The sequence below is a fragment of the Antedon bifida genome, chromosome 1, assembly GCF_963402885.1.
Source record: "Antedon bifida chromosome 1, ecAntBifi1.1, whole genome shotgun sequence".
Classification (NCBI taxonomy): Eukaryota; Metazoa; Echinodermata; class Crinoidea; order Comatulida; family Antedonidae; genus Antedon; species Antedon bifida.
In genome coordinates this window covers 6,103,008-6,121,039 of record NC_136226.1, presented here as the reverse complement: position 1 = coordinate 6,121,039, position 18,032 = coordinate 6,103,008, and the positions used below count along the sequence as shown (strand labels likewise).

Below are 18,032 nucleotides of genomic sequence, written 5' to 3'. Positions count from 1 at the left end.
CACAAAATACAAACTTTCTCTAAAAAAATGAAACACTATTATATTGATATCAGTAGTAAACAGGATGTGATGTCATGATGTCAAACGCCAACGCGTTTCATTTCGTTTGATTTGTGCCAGTGTGCTGCTAGTCACCCTTTTGGCATGCCATATGGAATAATCCATTTTCTGCAACGAAGAATAACATCACATTTGTAATAAAAACAGATACTATATAAAATAGTTTCATAAATGTATATTATGTAATAATACTAAACAATAATTTGCTTTAAAGTAAGCACATAATGCTAATATAAACTAAAATTGTTTGGTAATGCTTGAAGATTTTTCCCTATTTTAAAAATAGAATGTTCTGCACTTAGGAATCCCTCTGTTGGGAGGCGTTTCATATTCAATTCAACTGAACAGTTTTAGTGGATGGATGATCTGTCAAAGACGGGTAAGACCGTTGAACTTCACAAGTCACCAGTCTTTGAGAAGTCACCCGATCTTCTTTAATGAAGATTATTTCAATTCCTGTTACTTTCTTCAAAGGAGCGAAACCAAAAAGACACACTAGAGTCAGTCAGTATTTGAAATTTTTGAGAAAATCCAAAGATAGTTTTTTTTCAAAAGGAATCTTCGTTACTATAAATAGAAGACTATTAATCATAGCGTTTGTGTAAATATTAGTAATAACTTACTCTGGGATATTATTATTATCCAAAACAATCGTAAACTCGGTTTCGCTTTACAGACATGCTGTAGGTTGGAGTTAAATAATATTGAATAAAGCGACAGATAGGAATACAAAATAGATGAACTTTTGTTGTAGTTGTATTATACTTGGTGGAGCTCAGCACTGAAACAAAAATGTATTCGCATCAGAGGATTTATACATTGCTTATTGTAGGGATAATTTTTGGTAAGTATGACATCTCCAGGCTACACCGTACACTTACTTGACGTATAGAATAGAATAGGCCTAAATGAATGACCCAGAGTGATCCACTTTCAAAAAGATCATAATACCACCTAACTTATGTGGTCGTCGTTTGTACTACAAATTGTAGTGACACATTTGAAAAAAAGTTACTGTACCATGATTTTCCCTTTTGAATTAAAATTAATCTATCTGTTGGTGAGATTATTCATATTTTGGGAAAATTAAAATATATTGACATTCTCCACTCAATCATTGAAATGTACTGCATTTATTATATCCGGAAAGCCCTTCCTTTTCTTGGAAAAAATATGTTCCTTATTCCGATGTTATTGGTTCGTTTTATTATGTGTTTCAAATTTCTTATTTTAAGGTTAGGTCAACTGCTGTGAATAAGTTCCCTTTGGTCTTCCCAATTTCATATTTCATAATTGTTGTTATTCAAATTTCAAGGTATCACGAAGCCATCATGCTACTTGTTTCTAGTCCGTGACTCATATACCTTAATACCAACATCTAATTCCTCATTATTCTTTAATAATTTCTGTGGTTAAGATAACAAATACACCATAAGCGTTTAACATCTTTGTAACCCGAGTAGGCATTGAACTAAAATTAATAATGGTTCTGTCGACATATATGATTGATCATCCGACCCATTTCATAGAAATTGTGGTAAAGTATGTATGTATTTAGTTAGGCATGACATTATCAAATGATCCAATAACTTAATTGTTACATTGGCCTACTTGTGTAATATCAAGATTCGTTCTCTGAACTTCTAAGCCCTGTGAATTTATTTTGTCACCTTGACATGATTGAAATAAATTCCTTTTTTTTTATTTCGGGGAAGCAATTCATATATTATTTATTTCCATTATTAGCATGACCTTTCCGCTTAATTTAACTGATGTAGCAAAACGCCAATTGTTTTATTCACTTAACGGATTAAATTTATATTCATCACTCTACAGAGAGCAATATTTCGCAACTCTATTTTGATAGAGTTACGAAATTAAAATATAGTCACTTTATGCGGAAATAATATAGTGTATGGCCTATCTTTTAAATATGGATCTCACACTAAAAAGCATAGTTTCAGCAATGTTGAGTATAAGATTCACAGACATGTTGTGTATATTTTATTTGTGTTAGTGATTTGATACCTTTGGACTCATGTCTATTAATTCCTGGTAATTTATGTAGGCCTACTGTCGAAAAAATCAGCAAAAACTATGCTTTATTTTTAGTTTCAATATTGTAGAATGATGCACATCTCTCAGAGTTGAATTACGAGGTAGATAAAGAGCATCACACGCGCACGTAAAAACAAAACAAAATCAGAGAAACATTTTTCCCTGACTTGGAATATTTGAAGGACCATTTAAAAACTGCATCTACAATCCAGGTAGTGTACGCAATATATTGACAAGATTAACAACAAGTAAATATAGATTTTAACGTGATATATTATACTGTTCACGGTGCCGAAGCATACTGGACATGATCTAAATATGTAATTCCTTATTTCCCCCACATTCAATTCACCAGGGAAAAAAAGTAGTGAGCCCTCTATCGGCAGCGAATCGTTTTTGCACACGAGACAGCGTGAATAATTACCCGGAAGCAACTTTGTTTTTAAAAATAAATATTAAGTTTTTGCAAATTGGCCAATTGGAACTTTTGGTTTTATTTACTAATGAATAATTCATGAAAACCTTTGACACAGCATCTACGAACCACGTGATATTGTTTTTTTATCGACAAAGCCATTATATCTGTGTCAAACAAGGGTGAATGACACCGATGTTTTTTAAACAATTTTAGGGTATTCGAATGTTAAAATTTCGTCTAATTTGTTGAGGCTGTAATAAAACAACCTAACTTTTTGAGAAGGTGGGTTTTATATTTTCTGGATATTTAATTTTTCAATAGTAGTTAATAAAAAAATCTCGTTGGTGTTATTTTTTATTTTTTTTTAATGGCTGCTTAAACATGTGCCTTTTTGGTTATTTTACTGCTGAAAATGGAACACATGGTTGTAGCTAAAATCATTTTTTTACACCATAAGATTAAAAATGTTGCTTTTTAAAATAATAAGAACATTATATAATATATAGGAAAGCTGTTTTTAATCATAAAACTTTACAAAGCCTCTTTTATTTTATTCAAAAATCAATATAGTCTAGGCCTAGTTTACAGTTAGGAGAGCTAGGCTTTAGCCTGTTATTATAGTGGAGTAGTGCGTGTATTGTTGGCGCGTGTTCATTGTCGGGCGCGCGTATTTATAGGCCTAGGCCTAAGGAAATAAAAATAAATGATTACAAATAAAACTAAATATTGATTATTATTAATTTAATGTTGTTTTTTTTACAGATCACAGAGGGATGTTCTTAAGCTGTTTGCATACTTCAATACAATAGAAATAGCATTAATCAACAACAATTCCTCATTAATTTACCGGCATATGTGAAACAACACATACAGTAATTATGGATATCTACAGATTTTTATTGCCAAAGGACATTTAATTTTTAAAATCTTGTTATTTTCCTAATTTACTTATTTAAAGGTTCAAGCGGAGGTTGGTTGTTGTGCGGTAATTGTTATAAAGTTTAAATGTGATTTCCAAATCGGCAATAAATAATCATTATAAATATAAATAGAAAAAGGCCTAGTACAAAAGATGTTAATTTAATATACAAAACTTGTTGTGTAATTTGTGATAATATTAAAAGTTTTATGTTAAATGGTGTGTATTTCATTTATTGCTCCATTATTATAATAAAAAGAAGGGAATCGTGAAATTTCATTAATTATTTAGCCCCAAGAATGTATTGATTTTATAGTATTTTACCAATTTAAACAGTCCAGGCCTAGCTTGCAGACAGTCCCCCCACCCACTTCACCCAATGCTTAATAATTTTAAGAAAAATGAAAGTTCAACACTTTATTTCAAAATTTATAAGCCCTTTGTCCTCATATTTTAAGATTATGAATCAGCCACTTAACAAAAATAACAATCGAGGGGCCAATGATGAAGCGCATCTTCCCTCATTCTCTTCGCCTAAGAAAACGATTATTCCAGCCCTGCCGCGTCTCCCTAGGCCTACGCGCACCGTGCTTTCGCTTAAAACAGACCTATATTCAACTCCTTATAGAATTTGTTTGAAAAATAACACCAAGCTTATTTTTGGAAATCTTAGAAAATACATATAAGACTATATTATACCGTTTTCAGAATTTCATTTAAAAGTTCCAAATTAATGTTAACTATTTTAACAAACTAGTTAGTTTTCACTTTCTTGTTTTCGTCGTATGACTCGCTTTGTTTACGCTTACACTTGGCTTAGATGTTTATCTTAGAATTCGAATAAATGAATCCATAATCAACAAAAATTGGCACTGTTGTGGTTTTTGTTTAATATAAATGTTCCTAATACACAGAAATCAATTAAACAGCAATATAATTTAATATAAACGAGTTAAAAAGGAAATTTAGACAGCCTATAAAATACGGAAGTCAGAACTCGCGTCGCTCGAAATGTTCGGTAACTTTCTATTTATAGCCTATCGAAAAAGGCTCTGGCTAACTTTTAAATTAAAACGGCTCTCGGAACACTTAATTTCCCATTATCACTATTTGACGTGGATGTGCCCCATAGGCCTTAAACAAATTACTCAAAAAGGTCGAATAACATTACATAAACATAGGATAGAACAGACTGCTGTGGTACTACACGGGAATCGTTTTTGTTTTAACAAATATTTTTTGTAAAAGAGCAGCAAATGGAATTTAAGATTCAAGTTTGCAATAAGCTCTCATGTACGAAACAGGTGGAATGTAGGCCTATGCTCATAGGCGGGGGTCCAATGAAAAGAAGGGAATCCAGTCCTCTTATGTACCCAAGATAAATAATATTAGTTATAACTCAGAAATTTACTTAATGTTAAATGAAATATACAGTATTATTTGATTAATATCAGATAGAGAGAAAAAAAATCCGCCTCTTGCTTTAATTATACTTAGAGCAACAGACAATTCCCTCGATATTGTATATATTGGCTTAGATTATCACAAATAGCTCGGAGAATTTCATTGTCCCAAAATTGTCCCCATGACAATCATGTGACTAAAGTTTTGAATTAATATTTGTTTTGATGTCTCGTATTTTATTGAATTAAGTGTCGTCTCTTGGCATCGTTTAAAGTAATTCTGATTATATGATGGCTGGAATTGAAATCAGAAGTAGGCCTCTGTACTCGTATTTTGTGTCGACATTTCCTACCATAGAGCAACGAAATCTTTTGTTGTAACAATGAATTTACTAACACATTGAACTTTCATAATGCGTTTCAAATTCCAAGCAAGAAGCCATCGAATTAAAAAGTTTAAGCAGAATACTATTTAGTATAGTCCATAGTAGTCTTGTTATACCACCTGTTAGACACGACATTAGTTGAAATACTATGTTTAATTAGTAATTAGCTGAGCTTGTATATGACTCCATAGTAATTGTTTAGCCTTAATATAATCTGTATTATAAATTTGTTTTCGTTGATGATGGCCTTGTGTATATAGTTTACAGCTTGTTTACGGATTTGGAATGTTCTCATCACCCGTTCACATGGCCTTTTGCCAACAGTAGGAAACCAATTGTCACTAATAAAAAAAATTGTCCCTATCGGTCACACAAGTTGTCGCACGAAGAGGCAAGAATTAGGAACAATGCAATCGTTCCAAGTTGGAATGAGAAACATTTCCATTGCTATGCTGACGTAAAAATAGATTTTCAAAGCAGCACTTACCATGTTATGCAATACAATATAAAGGTAATACAATATTACCTTAATATAAAATTGTATTGTAAGCGCTACTTCCTCATAGGTCAGAAAGGTTGTTTGTACTTTTCTGTGATGTTTCGTTGTACAATAAACTGTGGATGATCAGCAGTGAGGGTTTTAGTCACTCGATTCTGCAGCTGTCATGAAATAGATTCTAACTGACTATTGAAAGTCAGCTAAAATGTGTCTCTGTGTATTAACAATTTTTAATACATGAATATCTATGTCAATTCGGTTCTATTTGCTGACAGAGAGGTATACTTGAGAGGTATAAAATGTAATACACATATTCACGCTATATATTTTCTGCAGATAGAACCGTAACCTACAGTAATATGACATTGTTTAATACACACATGTTTCTAGCTTAACGCGAAATTGAAACGAATCCTCAACTCACTACCGCTTTCCCACCTGCTATACTAGCACTGAATAGTACATATTATGACCACTAAAAGCTGTATTCGTTATAAAGGTAGACCTATTGTTAAAAGTGTTCTGCTTCTTTGAAACTTTAAACGTTTTGTTAAATCCAAAAGATAAATAATAATGAATAGGGTTGCTAAATCTCTTGACCTGATTTCCATTTTATGAGTTGAGGAGTTGAATTCCAGTCCCAGAGAGAAGTTATAATATTAACTAGGCTTCTATCCGGCAAATGTTAGGCCTATATTGAACTTGATGTTCTAAGTTGTATTTATACAACAATCCTTGCCATCTCCCTGCAATAATACAGGTTCTAGATGGCCTACATAAAAGCGAGTTTGAAATTAGAATTGATCTTTAGTTATGATTTTAGGAAACCTTTATATATGGGTACATTCCCCTGGGACATATTGCTTGGCATATTTAGTGACAGAAAGGCAATTATCCATGTATAAAGTGTAAGATTGCACTTGCTACAATTCACACAATAGTTTGTCCAGCTTTAGGCCTGTTTTGCATTTGTATAAAAAATAGAAAGATAATTTTTTCCTTCCGTAAATAAAACAAATTAAAAAAAACCAATGTGCGAATTAAATCAATATAAAATATGTTTAAATATTTGTTTGTATATAATTCAGTTTTTAAATTCAAATGAATGTATTACTACAATGTCACCAATCATATTTAGCTTCAGTGTCAAAGATGACGCCTAGAGAGAATCGAGGTCACTTGTTTAGTCACTGGGGCAAAACCAGTCCAGTTTGTTATTCGAGCAGCAGGTTCGTGCAACCGAAATAATCTAATTTGTTTCTTTCAACTCCACATGATAATGATATGTTAACTGCACTAATGAACTTGAGTTAATGGAGAAAAATCAACATATGGCTTAGCCCAATTTTGTTTAGTTCATGACCTTTTAACACTTTAACAGCTTAATTGCAAACAATATAAATTGCGAAGGAATTACTTTTTAGTAATTATATTACTATTAGGAGTTCGATCCACAAGTGGAAAGTAACGCAAAATAATTAAATAATTACCAATGAAATGTTTCAATACTCTTTGGATTATTTATCAATGATTTGTATCTATACAATCTATTCAGTATTTCAATTCACGTATAGTCCTAACAGAGGTGGTATGATATGATTGAAGCTGTGACGACACAGGAAAGAAAATATTATTTTTTAAATTTAATATTTTATTACAAAGCACTCATGTTCTTTATTTTACGGAATATGTAATACAATGTGTTTCAATAGGCCTTTCTATAAAAAAAACAACTTAGAACTGATTTCTCTTAGTATATTGACTCTGGTGTTGTATCTAGACAAACCATGTACTTTGTAAGATGTACGCTACATTTTCACTACTGTATATTATAGAAAATGTCATCCGTAACCCCTAAAGAACACGTGCACATTGCCCTATATACTAGAATACATTGATACAGGTAGAATGGGATGTGCCCTATATACTAGAATACATTGATACAGGTAGAATCGAATGTGCCCTAGATACTAGAATACATTGATACAGGTGGAATCGGATGGAGTGCAGCAAGTTTGGTCGAATAACGTGACATTATTGCAAACCCCATGCGTGGTCGATTTGAACTTTCAGCTGTTTTATTGTTTTGTTGCGTGAACTTGCTTGGGAAAAAACACTACCCAATTGTGCAATGCCATTTCATATTTTAACTTAATAAATATAATAAATATCACTGATATCCTGAATTTATTTATTCGTATTAATAATAAAGCCTTAAAAAATGGACAGAAGAAGAAGCAAAATTAATATCAAAACAATACAATATACAATACATGATTGTTTTTGACATGCATGATGCAATGGAATTGTAATGATTATTATAACATTTCGACAATTTCCATTAATTTTTCTTTAAAATTAACATATTTGAATGTAACATTTTAATAAGAAATCAACAATTGTGAAGCCTATGGTAAATATGAAACTATGAGAGATTATTATTAATACAAATTCTTCAAACTTGAGTTTTAAAATCCATTCTAAAACTCTTGAACTCACACATTCTACAAATAATTAGTCAAAGGATTGTACTAGCCGTAGCGGACAAGAACTATCCACAAATCTTGATAAACCATAATTGTATAATAAAAGAATTATACAGTTTGTAGAAACGATTCAAAGAATACAAAACTGTAACTTTGGGATTAACTTATTACGAATACTTTCTATTTAATATAGACACTACGGTTGTCTTGATCACAATAGTAAACTATAGTCGACCTGGCTTAACTTTACGAATATTGTCTGATAGACACTGCGTTTTCTGCTGATGACATTACAATAGGAGAGGTATACAATCCATGCAAGTAAACTACACTCGACCTAAATTAGATTATACCGAACAGTAAAACTTTGTGAAATAAGATCTTTTTCAATGTTTATTTCTCACCACTCGACGCCTACACATGCTTGTTTTCCAAGCGTGCTGACAAACTGAAATATGAGAATTTACCCCTACCATTGTTTTCAGATATTTACGTGCATATGGCCTGTGAAAGTATAAACACATAATTAATCAATGTCTAATAAAAATTCATCTTTCAACTATATCCTTGATGACACAAACCGTTCATAGCTAGCGCCATTTTCTATTTCCGTAAAACCCCTCCTAATATACCAATACTTTGATAAATTCTATAGAAAAAAAAACATTTTTAAAATGTAAATACAGTATAGTGTACTGTCGTAGTAAAGCAGGCAATTTTTAAAACAGAATTATTTCAATAGGCCTACATGGCAATTTTGTTATGTATTTTTATCTAAATGTTCAGATACGGTAATTCGGATACCGTCATGAGTCATTGTCCGTTCCTTTTATTGTGTATGATGTTTTGTTATGTACATTATTACGATTTAATATTTTCCTTTTTTACAATTTTAGTGTAAATCTATACTTTAATGGAAATAACCAATTCTTCACATGAGTCATACATTGTATAAACATAAACTTGAGTTACAATTACGGGGTCAGAGGGGGAATTGTATCGGCCAACAGGTATAATGTGTCAAATTACAACGTTACAAGCATGGGCATTAAGCAATCGAAAATTGAAAATAATGTAAACTATAATGAAACTATGCACAAATTGTTATAGTTACAGTTGTACTATTTATTATATATGACATTTGAACTTTTCTTCATTTACGGGTAAAATGATATTGATACCGGGCCCAACACACTTAGAGCGGGGATAACTTAATTATTTCAACATAAACAATTGATAAGAAGCGAAATATTAACTGTAGATATCTATAAACATAGCCCTTTCATGATGGGCCATGGACTAATGTAGGCCTAAACGTGAAAAGTTGTATCCATGATTTTTAAAGCGGCCTCCAATATAATTGTTTAACGAAGTTCTGTTACCTATATTACAACCCATTCTTAACCCTGTAAAATTAGAAGGTTTGAGTCTCTGCTTGAGACGGCGTTTTCAACTTATTTTTCAACTATTTGTTGATCACTACATTTTGAGTTTTCCTCTTTCCGTTACGAGTAGGCCATTATAAGTTATGAATCCACGTCTTCTTGATTTTTTAGTCTGGCAAATTAATTATGAGTTTAAGAGATAACTAATGTAAAATTGTACAGGAACTGATGCGGAAAGCGTCGTCTGTCGTTCAATGTAGGCCTCCAATAAAATCCCAATACTTGCCAATTGATCATTTGACCATGACGTTTGAAACTTCCGCCCCGCCATTTTAACCTTGGAGACTGAAAGTTTTGAAGTTCATATGAAGGATTGTGATAACAATACAGGCTATGTTGTAAATGACTAATGAAAATAAACTCATGATCCTTATTAGATATACTTTTCTTAAACTTTCCTAAAAACAAACCGATGTCTGTGTGGCAAACAAACCTTACAATTTGTTTAAGGTTGAAAAGTGGAGTGGGGTGGCTGGTGGGTAAAATCAAATGGGTTCAATGAAGTATTACACGTTAAAATGTGTACGTAATTTGTTTCCTCATTCGATTTATCGCGGATCAGAGCGTGAGACTACATTGAGAAACTAACTCAACTCTTTCCTGGCCAGGATCATCTAAGGTTTTTCTAGTCTAGTGATCCGTGGCAATGCTTCAAATCCCGGCATGCTACATCTCTGTTAAATGAGATGACACGATAAAATGCTGTATTCGTTCATCACAACACATCCAACAGCGAGTAACTTATAAACTAAGTCTCATTTGAGGCTTAGGGAATGGAGTTGAAAGAGTCGTGTCGTGAGTTACAACCCTGGCACTAGGTCGGGATTGAAATCTAGATCTTGGGATTGGAAGGCAAGCATGCTATAACCACCAAGCTACAGCTCCACTATGCTAACCACCAAGCTACAGCTCCACTATGCTAACCACCAAGCTACAGCTCCACTATGCTAATCACCAAGCTACAGCTCCACTATGCTAACCACCAAGCTACAGCTCCACTATGCTAACCACCAATCTACAGCTCCATTATGCTAATCACCAATCTACTGCTCCACTATGCTAACCACCAAGCTACAGCTCCACTATGCTAATCACCAATCTACTGCTCCACTATGCTAATCACCAATCTACTGCTCCACTATGCTAACCACCAATCTACAGCTCCACACCAATCTACTGCTCCACTATGCTAACCACCAATCTACTGCTCCACTATGCTAATCACCAATCTACTGCTCCACTATGCTAACCACCAATCTACTGCTCCACTATGCTAACCACCAATCTACTGCTCCATTATGCTAATCACCAATCTACTGCTCCACTATGCTAATCACCAATCTACAGCTCCACTATGCTAACCACCAATCTACAGCTCCACTATGCTAACCACCAATCTACAGCTCCACTATGCTAATCACCAATCTACTGCTCCACTATGCTAACCACCAAGCTACAGCTCCACTATGCTAACCACCAATCTACTGCTCCACTATGCTAACCACCAAGCTACAGCTCCACTATGCTAACCACCAATCTACAGCTCCACTATGTTAACCACCAAGCTACAGCTCCACTATGCTAACCACCAATCTACTGCTCCACTATGCTAATCACCAATCTACTGCTCCACTATGCTAATCACCAATCTACAGCTCCACTATGCTAACCACCAATCTACAGCTCCACTATGCTAACCACCAATCTACTGCTCCACTATGCTAATCACCAATCTACTGCTCCACTATGCTAATCATCACGCTACAGCTCCACTATGAGCCAACCAATTGAAACAACCAACTTAGAATCTATTCCATTTGCTCTCAACCCATACTGATACTTAAAGTATTTTCTTTCTTGTTTTCCTTTTTCAGTTTGCCTAATCGAAGTCAGCGATAGTATTTGGTGCCCGGAATGCGATTCTACAGGTACCATCCAATGTAATACTATTCAAGATGGGATTATTCAATGTCATCTGACAAATTGTCCGTCAACAGAATGCGATGCGGACAGTGAGTGTTGGCTGTTATCAGGATTCCATGATAATGGAACTGTTATAGAAAGCTCTTATTTTGCTGGATGTTTTCCAGTAGATAACAAAGATGAGATTTACACTGGAAATACCGAGTGCTCCGAGTCCATTGATCATGACTACGGGGACTTCAGTTGCCAATGTGCTGTTACAAATTGTACGTCCGACTTTATAGTTTATCCAGAGGGGTATACACCACCACCAAAACCTCCACTACCTCCACCGGACAAAGACCGTACAAATTATTCAGGTTAGTTTGTTTCTTTCTTATTTCAATATGATTGTCCCTCAAAACAGGAAAAATTAAATCAGACTTTGAATATAATGTGCCATTTTCTAGTTTTTTATATAGTTAGCTTTCAACGGCCAAACAATTAACAAAAATAATGGTTTCACAATTATAAAAGTAAATTTAACCAGAAACCCTTGATATCCAAGTTTCGGTTGACTATTTGTTTAATTAAATTACAGTTTTATCAAGTAACTAATATTTTCGATCCATAACTGTGACATTACCATGGCAAAAATTGTTGAAGTATTTTACCAAATATGTTTATTCGTTTGAACAAAGAGTTGTTCATTAACAACTTACTGGTTTGAACATTGTCGTGAATTGTATCTTATGTCGAGCTTTGCTTAAAACAATTTCCGTTTGTTAGATTTTATGTTGACGTCACTAATTGTGTCTTTTGTTTTTTCTTAGACTCTACTACCATTAGTACTCTCAAAATATCTAATCAAAAAATGGGACAAAACATAAGCGGTTATGTTATTGGTGGGATCGTAATGGGTAGTTTAATCATATTGATCATTCTGGCAATTTTCGGCATAAAAATTGCTCAACAACGTCGCCGTCTTATGGAAGATTACAAACATGGAAGACCATCAAGCAACGCAGAAAGCACAAGTGTTGATATAACATCGGAAGGAAGTGATCAGAAGATTATTGGAGCCGACACACCACCAGAGAGTCCGATTCATGATTATAATCAAAACATGAGGATAACGTTAGACTATATAATTGGAAGAGGGCGCTACGGTGCCGTATGGAAAGCAGAATGGAAACAACGGGATCAGATCAAAGACGTTGCCGTCAAGGTGTTCCACTCTTTCGATTCAACGTCATGGAATGTTGAGAAAGACCTCTTCACAGACGCGTCAGTTTCTCTGGCGCATGAAAACATTGTCAGTTTTATATCTGCTGAAGAAAGACGCCAGGCTTATACACGGAATTTGTGGATAGTTACAACTTTTTATGAAAATGGCTCTTTGATGAACTATATTAAAGTTAACACATTAGATTGGGAACAATTTTGCCTGATGGGTCTGACGCTCTGCCGTGGCATTGCTCATCTACATTCTGATTATTCTCCTAATGGTTTGCGGAAAGTACCAATTGCTCATAGAGACTTGAAAAGTTCAAATGTGCTGGTAAAACCTGACGGGTCATGTGCTATAGCAGATTTTGGTCTTGCGGTTCGACTCGATCCTACCTCGTCTACCGATGAGATGGCTAACAATGGCCAGGTATAGTATATTTTTAGGTTTATGATATTTTCAACATTTACCCTATGTGCTTCGAATGATTATACGAAAAACCAAAATAATAAAGTGAACTTTAAAATTAATTACATCATCTCACATCAATCCAATCTCTAGCTTTGATCAACTAAAGTTACTGTACATAGGGCTGATGAACCGCTTGACTTTACAATTCATATTATTAGGGTTCCACAATATTAATCGGTGCTTCACACTGAGTTTGTTAAACAGTGAAACACAAATTGGGGTTTTAAATACATTATATGTTGTATTAGGATTTTCAGAAGAGATAATAAGCACATGAGAGATAGGTACAGGGTGAGCCATCCCAAGTTTCAGAAAACATACAGTAGCTAATATACGAAATAAACAAATGAATAGAATAATGAAACACTGCATGAGGCCACCTAGCTAAACTTGCTTCTAAGGAATTTAATAAAAATGATAAATAGTGAATACTTATCGATCGTCTTCAAAGTACTATTGTTAAGTACGGTACTCTCGATCTCACTTCAGATAGAGAAATATAAATTAAGGTTTTGTTTGTTTCCAAAGAACGCTTGCCTTGACAACATAGCGTATGTATACACACGCGCGCGTATGCACCCAGTCGGAAAAGCGTAGTTGGAGACGGAAGCGCACCACGCCCAAAAGTCGCGTTCGCTTTTATTATCCCAAAGATAATAATAATAGATAAAAACGTTTGGTAACACCAAAGAGTTAATAAAAACGTTTGGTAACACCAAAGAGTTAATAAAAACTCTTCGGTAACAAGTTTCCACTACCGGTAGGAAACAGCTGTTCAGTAAGTCATTCTTTACTTCACCGTTAAGGTTACGCTGCAAAACAAAACCTTACTTTTTTAAATGTTAAAAGGTAAAATAGTTAGAACAAACATTATTAGGTCTATGTTAATTAGTATGAACGCATTATTTCTAGGTTGGTACCCCAAGATACATGGCACCAGAAGCACTAGAGTGTAAGGTTAACCTGCGAGATATCGAAGCTTTCAAACAAATGGACGCATACTCGATGGCTTTGATCTTGTGGGAGATGGCGATGAGATGTGACGTCATTGGATGTAAGTTTCATAAATATGAAATAAGATTGACTAATGTTGAGGAACAAGACTGATGTAACCGTTTGTAATTGTAAAAGAAAGAGAGAAACCACCTCTCAAAGATAACGCTGCAATATTATTATGAAACGGTAAAGACGATATGATCAGAAAAGAGTTGGATAAATATGCCATATACGATCAAAATGTAAACTAAGTAGGCTCTGCACTTTTGATAAATCCGTTTTGACTATTTCTCATATTTTATATTATTTTTACAATTAGATGCCCATGAACATCAGCTACCGTTTGGAGATAAGGTATCCGGCCACCCGTCGATGGAAAAAATGAAAACATTAGTGGCATACAGCCGGTTACGACCACCGATACCAGAGGAATGGTCCACTGTTACGGTAAGTAAAGGCAAATTGTGCTATTTCCTACCTTATAAGAAATATAGACAAGTTACTATACACGTACTTGAAAATTGTATATTAAAACAAAACAATTTGTTAAAAAAAAATCATATGGGATTTCATGATAATATGAAAATGCAAGGTAATGAATCTAAAGGTTTTTACCACATTACGTTTCTAATATTTTGAATATGGCAGGTAAGTGATCCAAGTATCCTTCCTACCCACAAGATCAAATCCTATCAATGGTTTGAAAGCTGTTATAGGCTAGCATAACGTGTTTTAGTACCGTAACTGTTTTCTGAGAAAGGAATTAGAGACGACAACAAGAACCATTCACTGGCAATAAACAACGTTATTCTTCTAATTCCTTTTCAGGGTATGAAAATTGTTTCAGCTACAATTCAAGACGGTTGGGATGATGATCCGGAAGCCCGTCTATCAGCATCGTGCGTCGAGGTTAGATTCTACGACCTGTCTACATTTATAAATGGACGTCAGTTAGTCGAAAAAGACGAATCTTCTCCAGTCACAGTTGTATGACACCTTCTGCAATAACCTTGATGATCAGTAAAGACGTTAAAAACGAGGGAAATTGCAAGGAATCTTATGGTTATGATGATGTATAAGAGAAGTAGACCATTATACATTGGTCAAAGACCGTGCATGGATAAAAGCTCCTTCATTGGAGTAATAATCATTGTTACTCCATAATATCTAAACAAACTGGCCTTGGGCCGGGTGCAACGGACGACCGGTGCAAGACTAACATGCACCAACAGGAAAAAATCACACCCGGGCCGGGTCTTGATATTTGGAAACTGTCAATATATCTTTGAGTCAATATATTTTACAGTTGCTTTAGGCCTATAACGAAGGAAACGAACTCTACGTTATATAATTTCCACGTCGTAAAAAGGATTAATAATTAACAACGCATGTATGTTTTACCAATCGGCCGAAGTTAATGGCAGGAATTCTGAGTTTCCAAGATGATATGTTTACGAACATAGGTTGGTTAATGTGGTTGAGTCAGTCGGATATACAATTTGCGTAAAGATACTTTAAGATTGATGAATGACTCAATGCCTGTACATGCCAACATAACTTAACACGCTGTTTTGAAACATTATAGATGGTGCATGCGAATATTAGATTCTTATTGTGGAAATCGATGGTTCACAATGAAACTGAGAATGATGCCCCATCGTAAACATTATTGTTTTGAGCGATTGAACGTCAAAAACAGGTGGACAATGTGGTTTAACCTTCGAAAATTACCGCCGTTACCGCAAATGATTTTTAATACATTTTTGACGACGACGATGATGATGATGATGACGATGATGATGATGATAATAATGACAGATTGAGATGATGACATAGACTAACATATATAGCCTTATATGTAATACATGACGGCGACTATTTTAGGAGACACACTTTTACAACATCTAATTTATATTTAGTATACTGTAATTATTACAGCCAGGTTAATTGTTTCAGGGCTCACATCGAATTTATATTTAGTATAATATTATTATACTAACATTATTAAATAATATCCAAGTTCCTGGACCCAGGTGTGGGTCATACAATACCATGCATACTCCTAAAAAAAATGTTATTTAGAATTGGTAAATTACAGAAAAGTGACGATGAAATAGACAAGACATGACGTGTATCAAAAGAGAAAGTGTTCATAATATTATTCCGAAATTTTGACAATAGACATAGTACGTATTCGGGTGACAACTTTCCACGACGATTACTGACTTACTACTGGTAACGTTTCCTAGTTGTGACGACGCGTTTGTAACGCAATAGAACATCATTGTGTAACTATTGAAAAGAATTACTGTACCTAATTTGTTCTAGTAGCAAGGCAATCTTTTTTCTAATCAATTTATAATGTATTTTGTTATATTAAATTTGCATCGTATAGTAATTATAAAATTGCAATTAATTATGTTTTGTTTACAATTGTTTAGTATTATTAAGGCTTATCAATAGTTTGTTTAAATTTATTTTTAGTAATAATTTGTCTTTAAATGTAATTATATTATATAATACTTAAGTGCGAGTACCTCTACTAAAACGGTAATAATATGAAATTCACTATGGACTTGTAGATCCATAAAGGAGATATTGGATTTCGCACTGACAATATGCTGTCGTAGGGTGTGGTTGTACTTGATTTCTATAACGAAGAACGGATTGTTATAGCAATACTATTTGTATTGTTATGTGTCTAAAGCTCTGTCTACACTATCAAACTAGTAGACAAAAAAATGTATATGGACATGATTATGTCATATCCCTACCATATTTGGGCATATCACTACCATAATTGGGCACATCACACTTTTAAGATGGCGTTCATCAACAACTCATACCTATCATAAATCTAAACTGAACAAAAGTAGATACGACATCGTCTTTATTAATTTTGTAAAATATATATTAGTAGACGTTATATTATTTTTGTATGAGTAAATGAACTAGGTGCTTATGCATTAACAAATGCATGTAATATATTGTACAGATAAACGGATCGTTATTTTTCATATCTTTTACGTGTATATATAAGTGTATGTCACAAACGAACTAACTGTAAAAATGAAAATGAATAAACAATATAACATTTTAAATCGTTGGTGTGTTAGTTGGAAAACAGCAGGTTTAAAGGGAATGAAGAAGATATTGATATCGCCACGGGAGATGAAGATTGAATCATAGAAAAACCACAATCAAAACTTCACGGAAGTGATATTAAGCGAAAGGCTATATTAAACCGTGGGGTTCTTTCATGTCATGTTTCCATCCATAGCAAATGAAAGTCCAGTCAGTCAGCTGACTGACAAAGAGGCCCATGTTTTATAATCTTAATTTTGAATTGATCACAGCGGCCTAGATTTGTTAAAGCAAACAGTACGAATTACATGCACGGTTACCTATAGTGTAGTGATGTCAAGAGAGATTCATTCATTGTCTAAAGCTTTGTCCGGGTCGATGTACTTAAATACAATTATAAGAAATTACCTTTTCCAGTTAAAATGATACCTGTACCGTCATATTTTACAATTGCGCAATCACTAGGCTAGGCCTACTGAGTACAAGCTGTTGTCAGTTAACAGTACTACAGTACTGTATGTAACAAGTCGTTTTGTTACTTACAGGTGTATGATAAACTATTCAAATTGAGTATTTGCCTAATTAATTATGCGCTCGAACCCACGTGTTACTGTTTATCTGAAACAGTTGATATGCCTACAGAGTAATAATAATAAAGAGCACAACATACATAATAA

General features: G+C 34.0%; 1 protein-coding gene across 1 annotated transcript; it reads left to right on the top strand.

Moving 5' to 3' along the window:
• Window positions 1-735: 735 nt before the first annotated feature.
• On the top strand, window positions 736-16,258 carry LOC144839435 (TGF-beta receptor type-2-like). Its single transcript, XM_078694794.1, has 6 exons — window positions 736-904; window positions 11,549-11,956; window positions 12,410-13,233; window positions 14,188-14,329; window positions 14,591-14,718; window positions 15,100-16,258. The coding sequence occupies exons 1-6, from the start codon at window positions 853-855 to the stop codon at window positions 15,262-15,264; spliced, it is 1,719 nt and encodes a 572-aa protein (XP_078550920.1). The 5' UTR covers window positions 736-852; the 3' UTR covers window positions 15,265-16,258.
• Window positions 16,259-18,032: the final 1,774 nt, after the last annotated feature.

Bases quoted from the DNA above. Each gene is read 5' to 3' on its own strand.
- LOC144839435 (XM_078694794.1), top strand. From the start codon at position 853: ATGTATTCGCATCAGAGGATTTATACATTGCTTATTGTAGGGATAATT. The intron at 905-11,548 runs GTAAGTATGACA...TTCCTTTTTCAG, and splicing joins TATTGTAGGGATAATTTTTG to TTTGCCTAATCGAAGTCAGC. The intron at 11,957-12,409 runs GTTAGTTTGTTT...GTTTTTTCTTAG, and splicing joins AGACCGTACAAATTATTCAG to ACTCTACTACCATTAGTACT.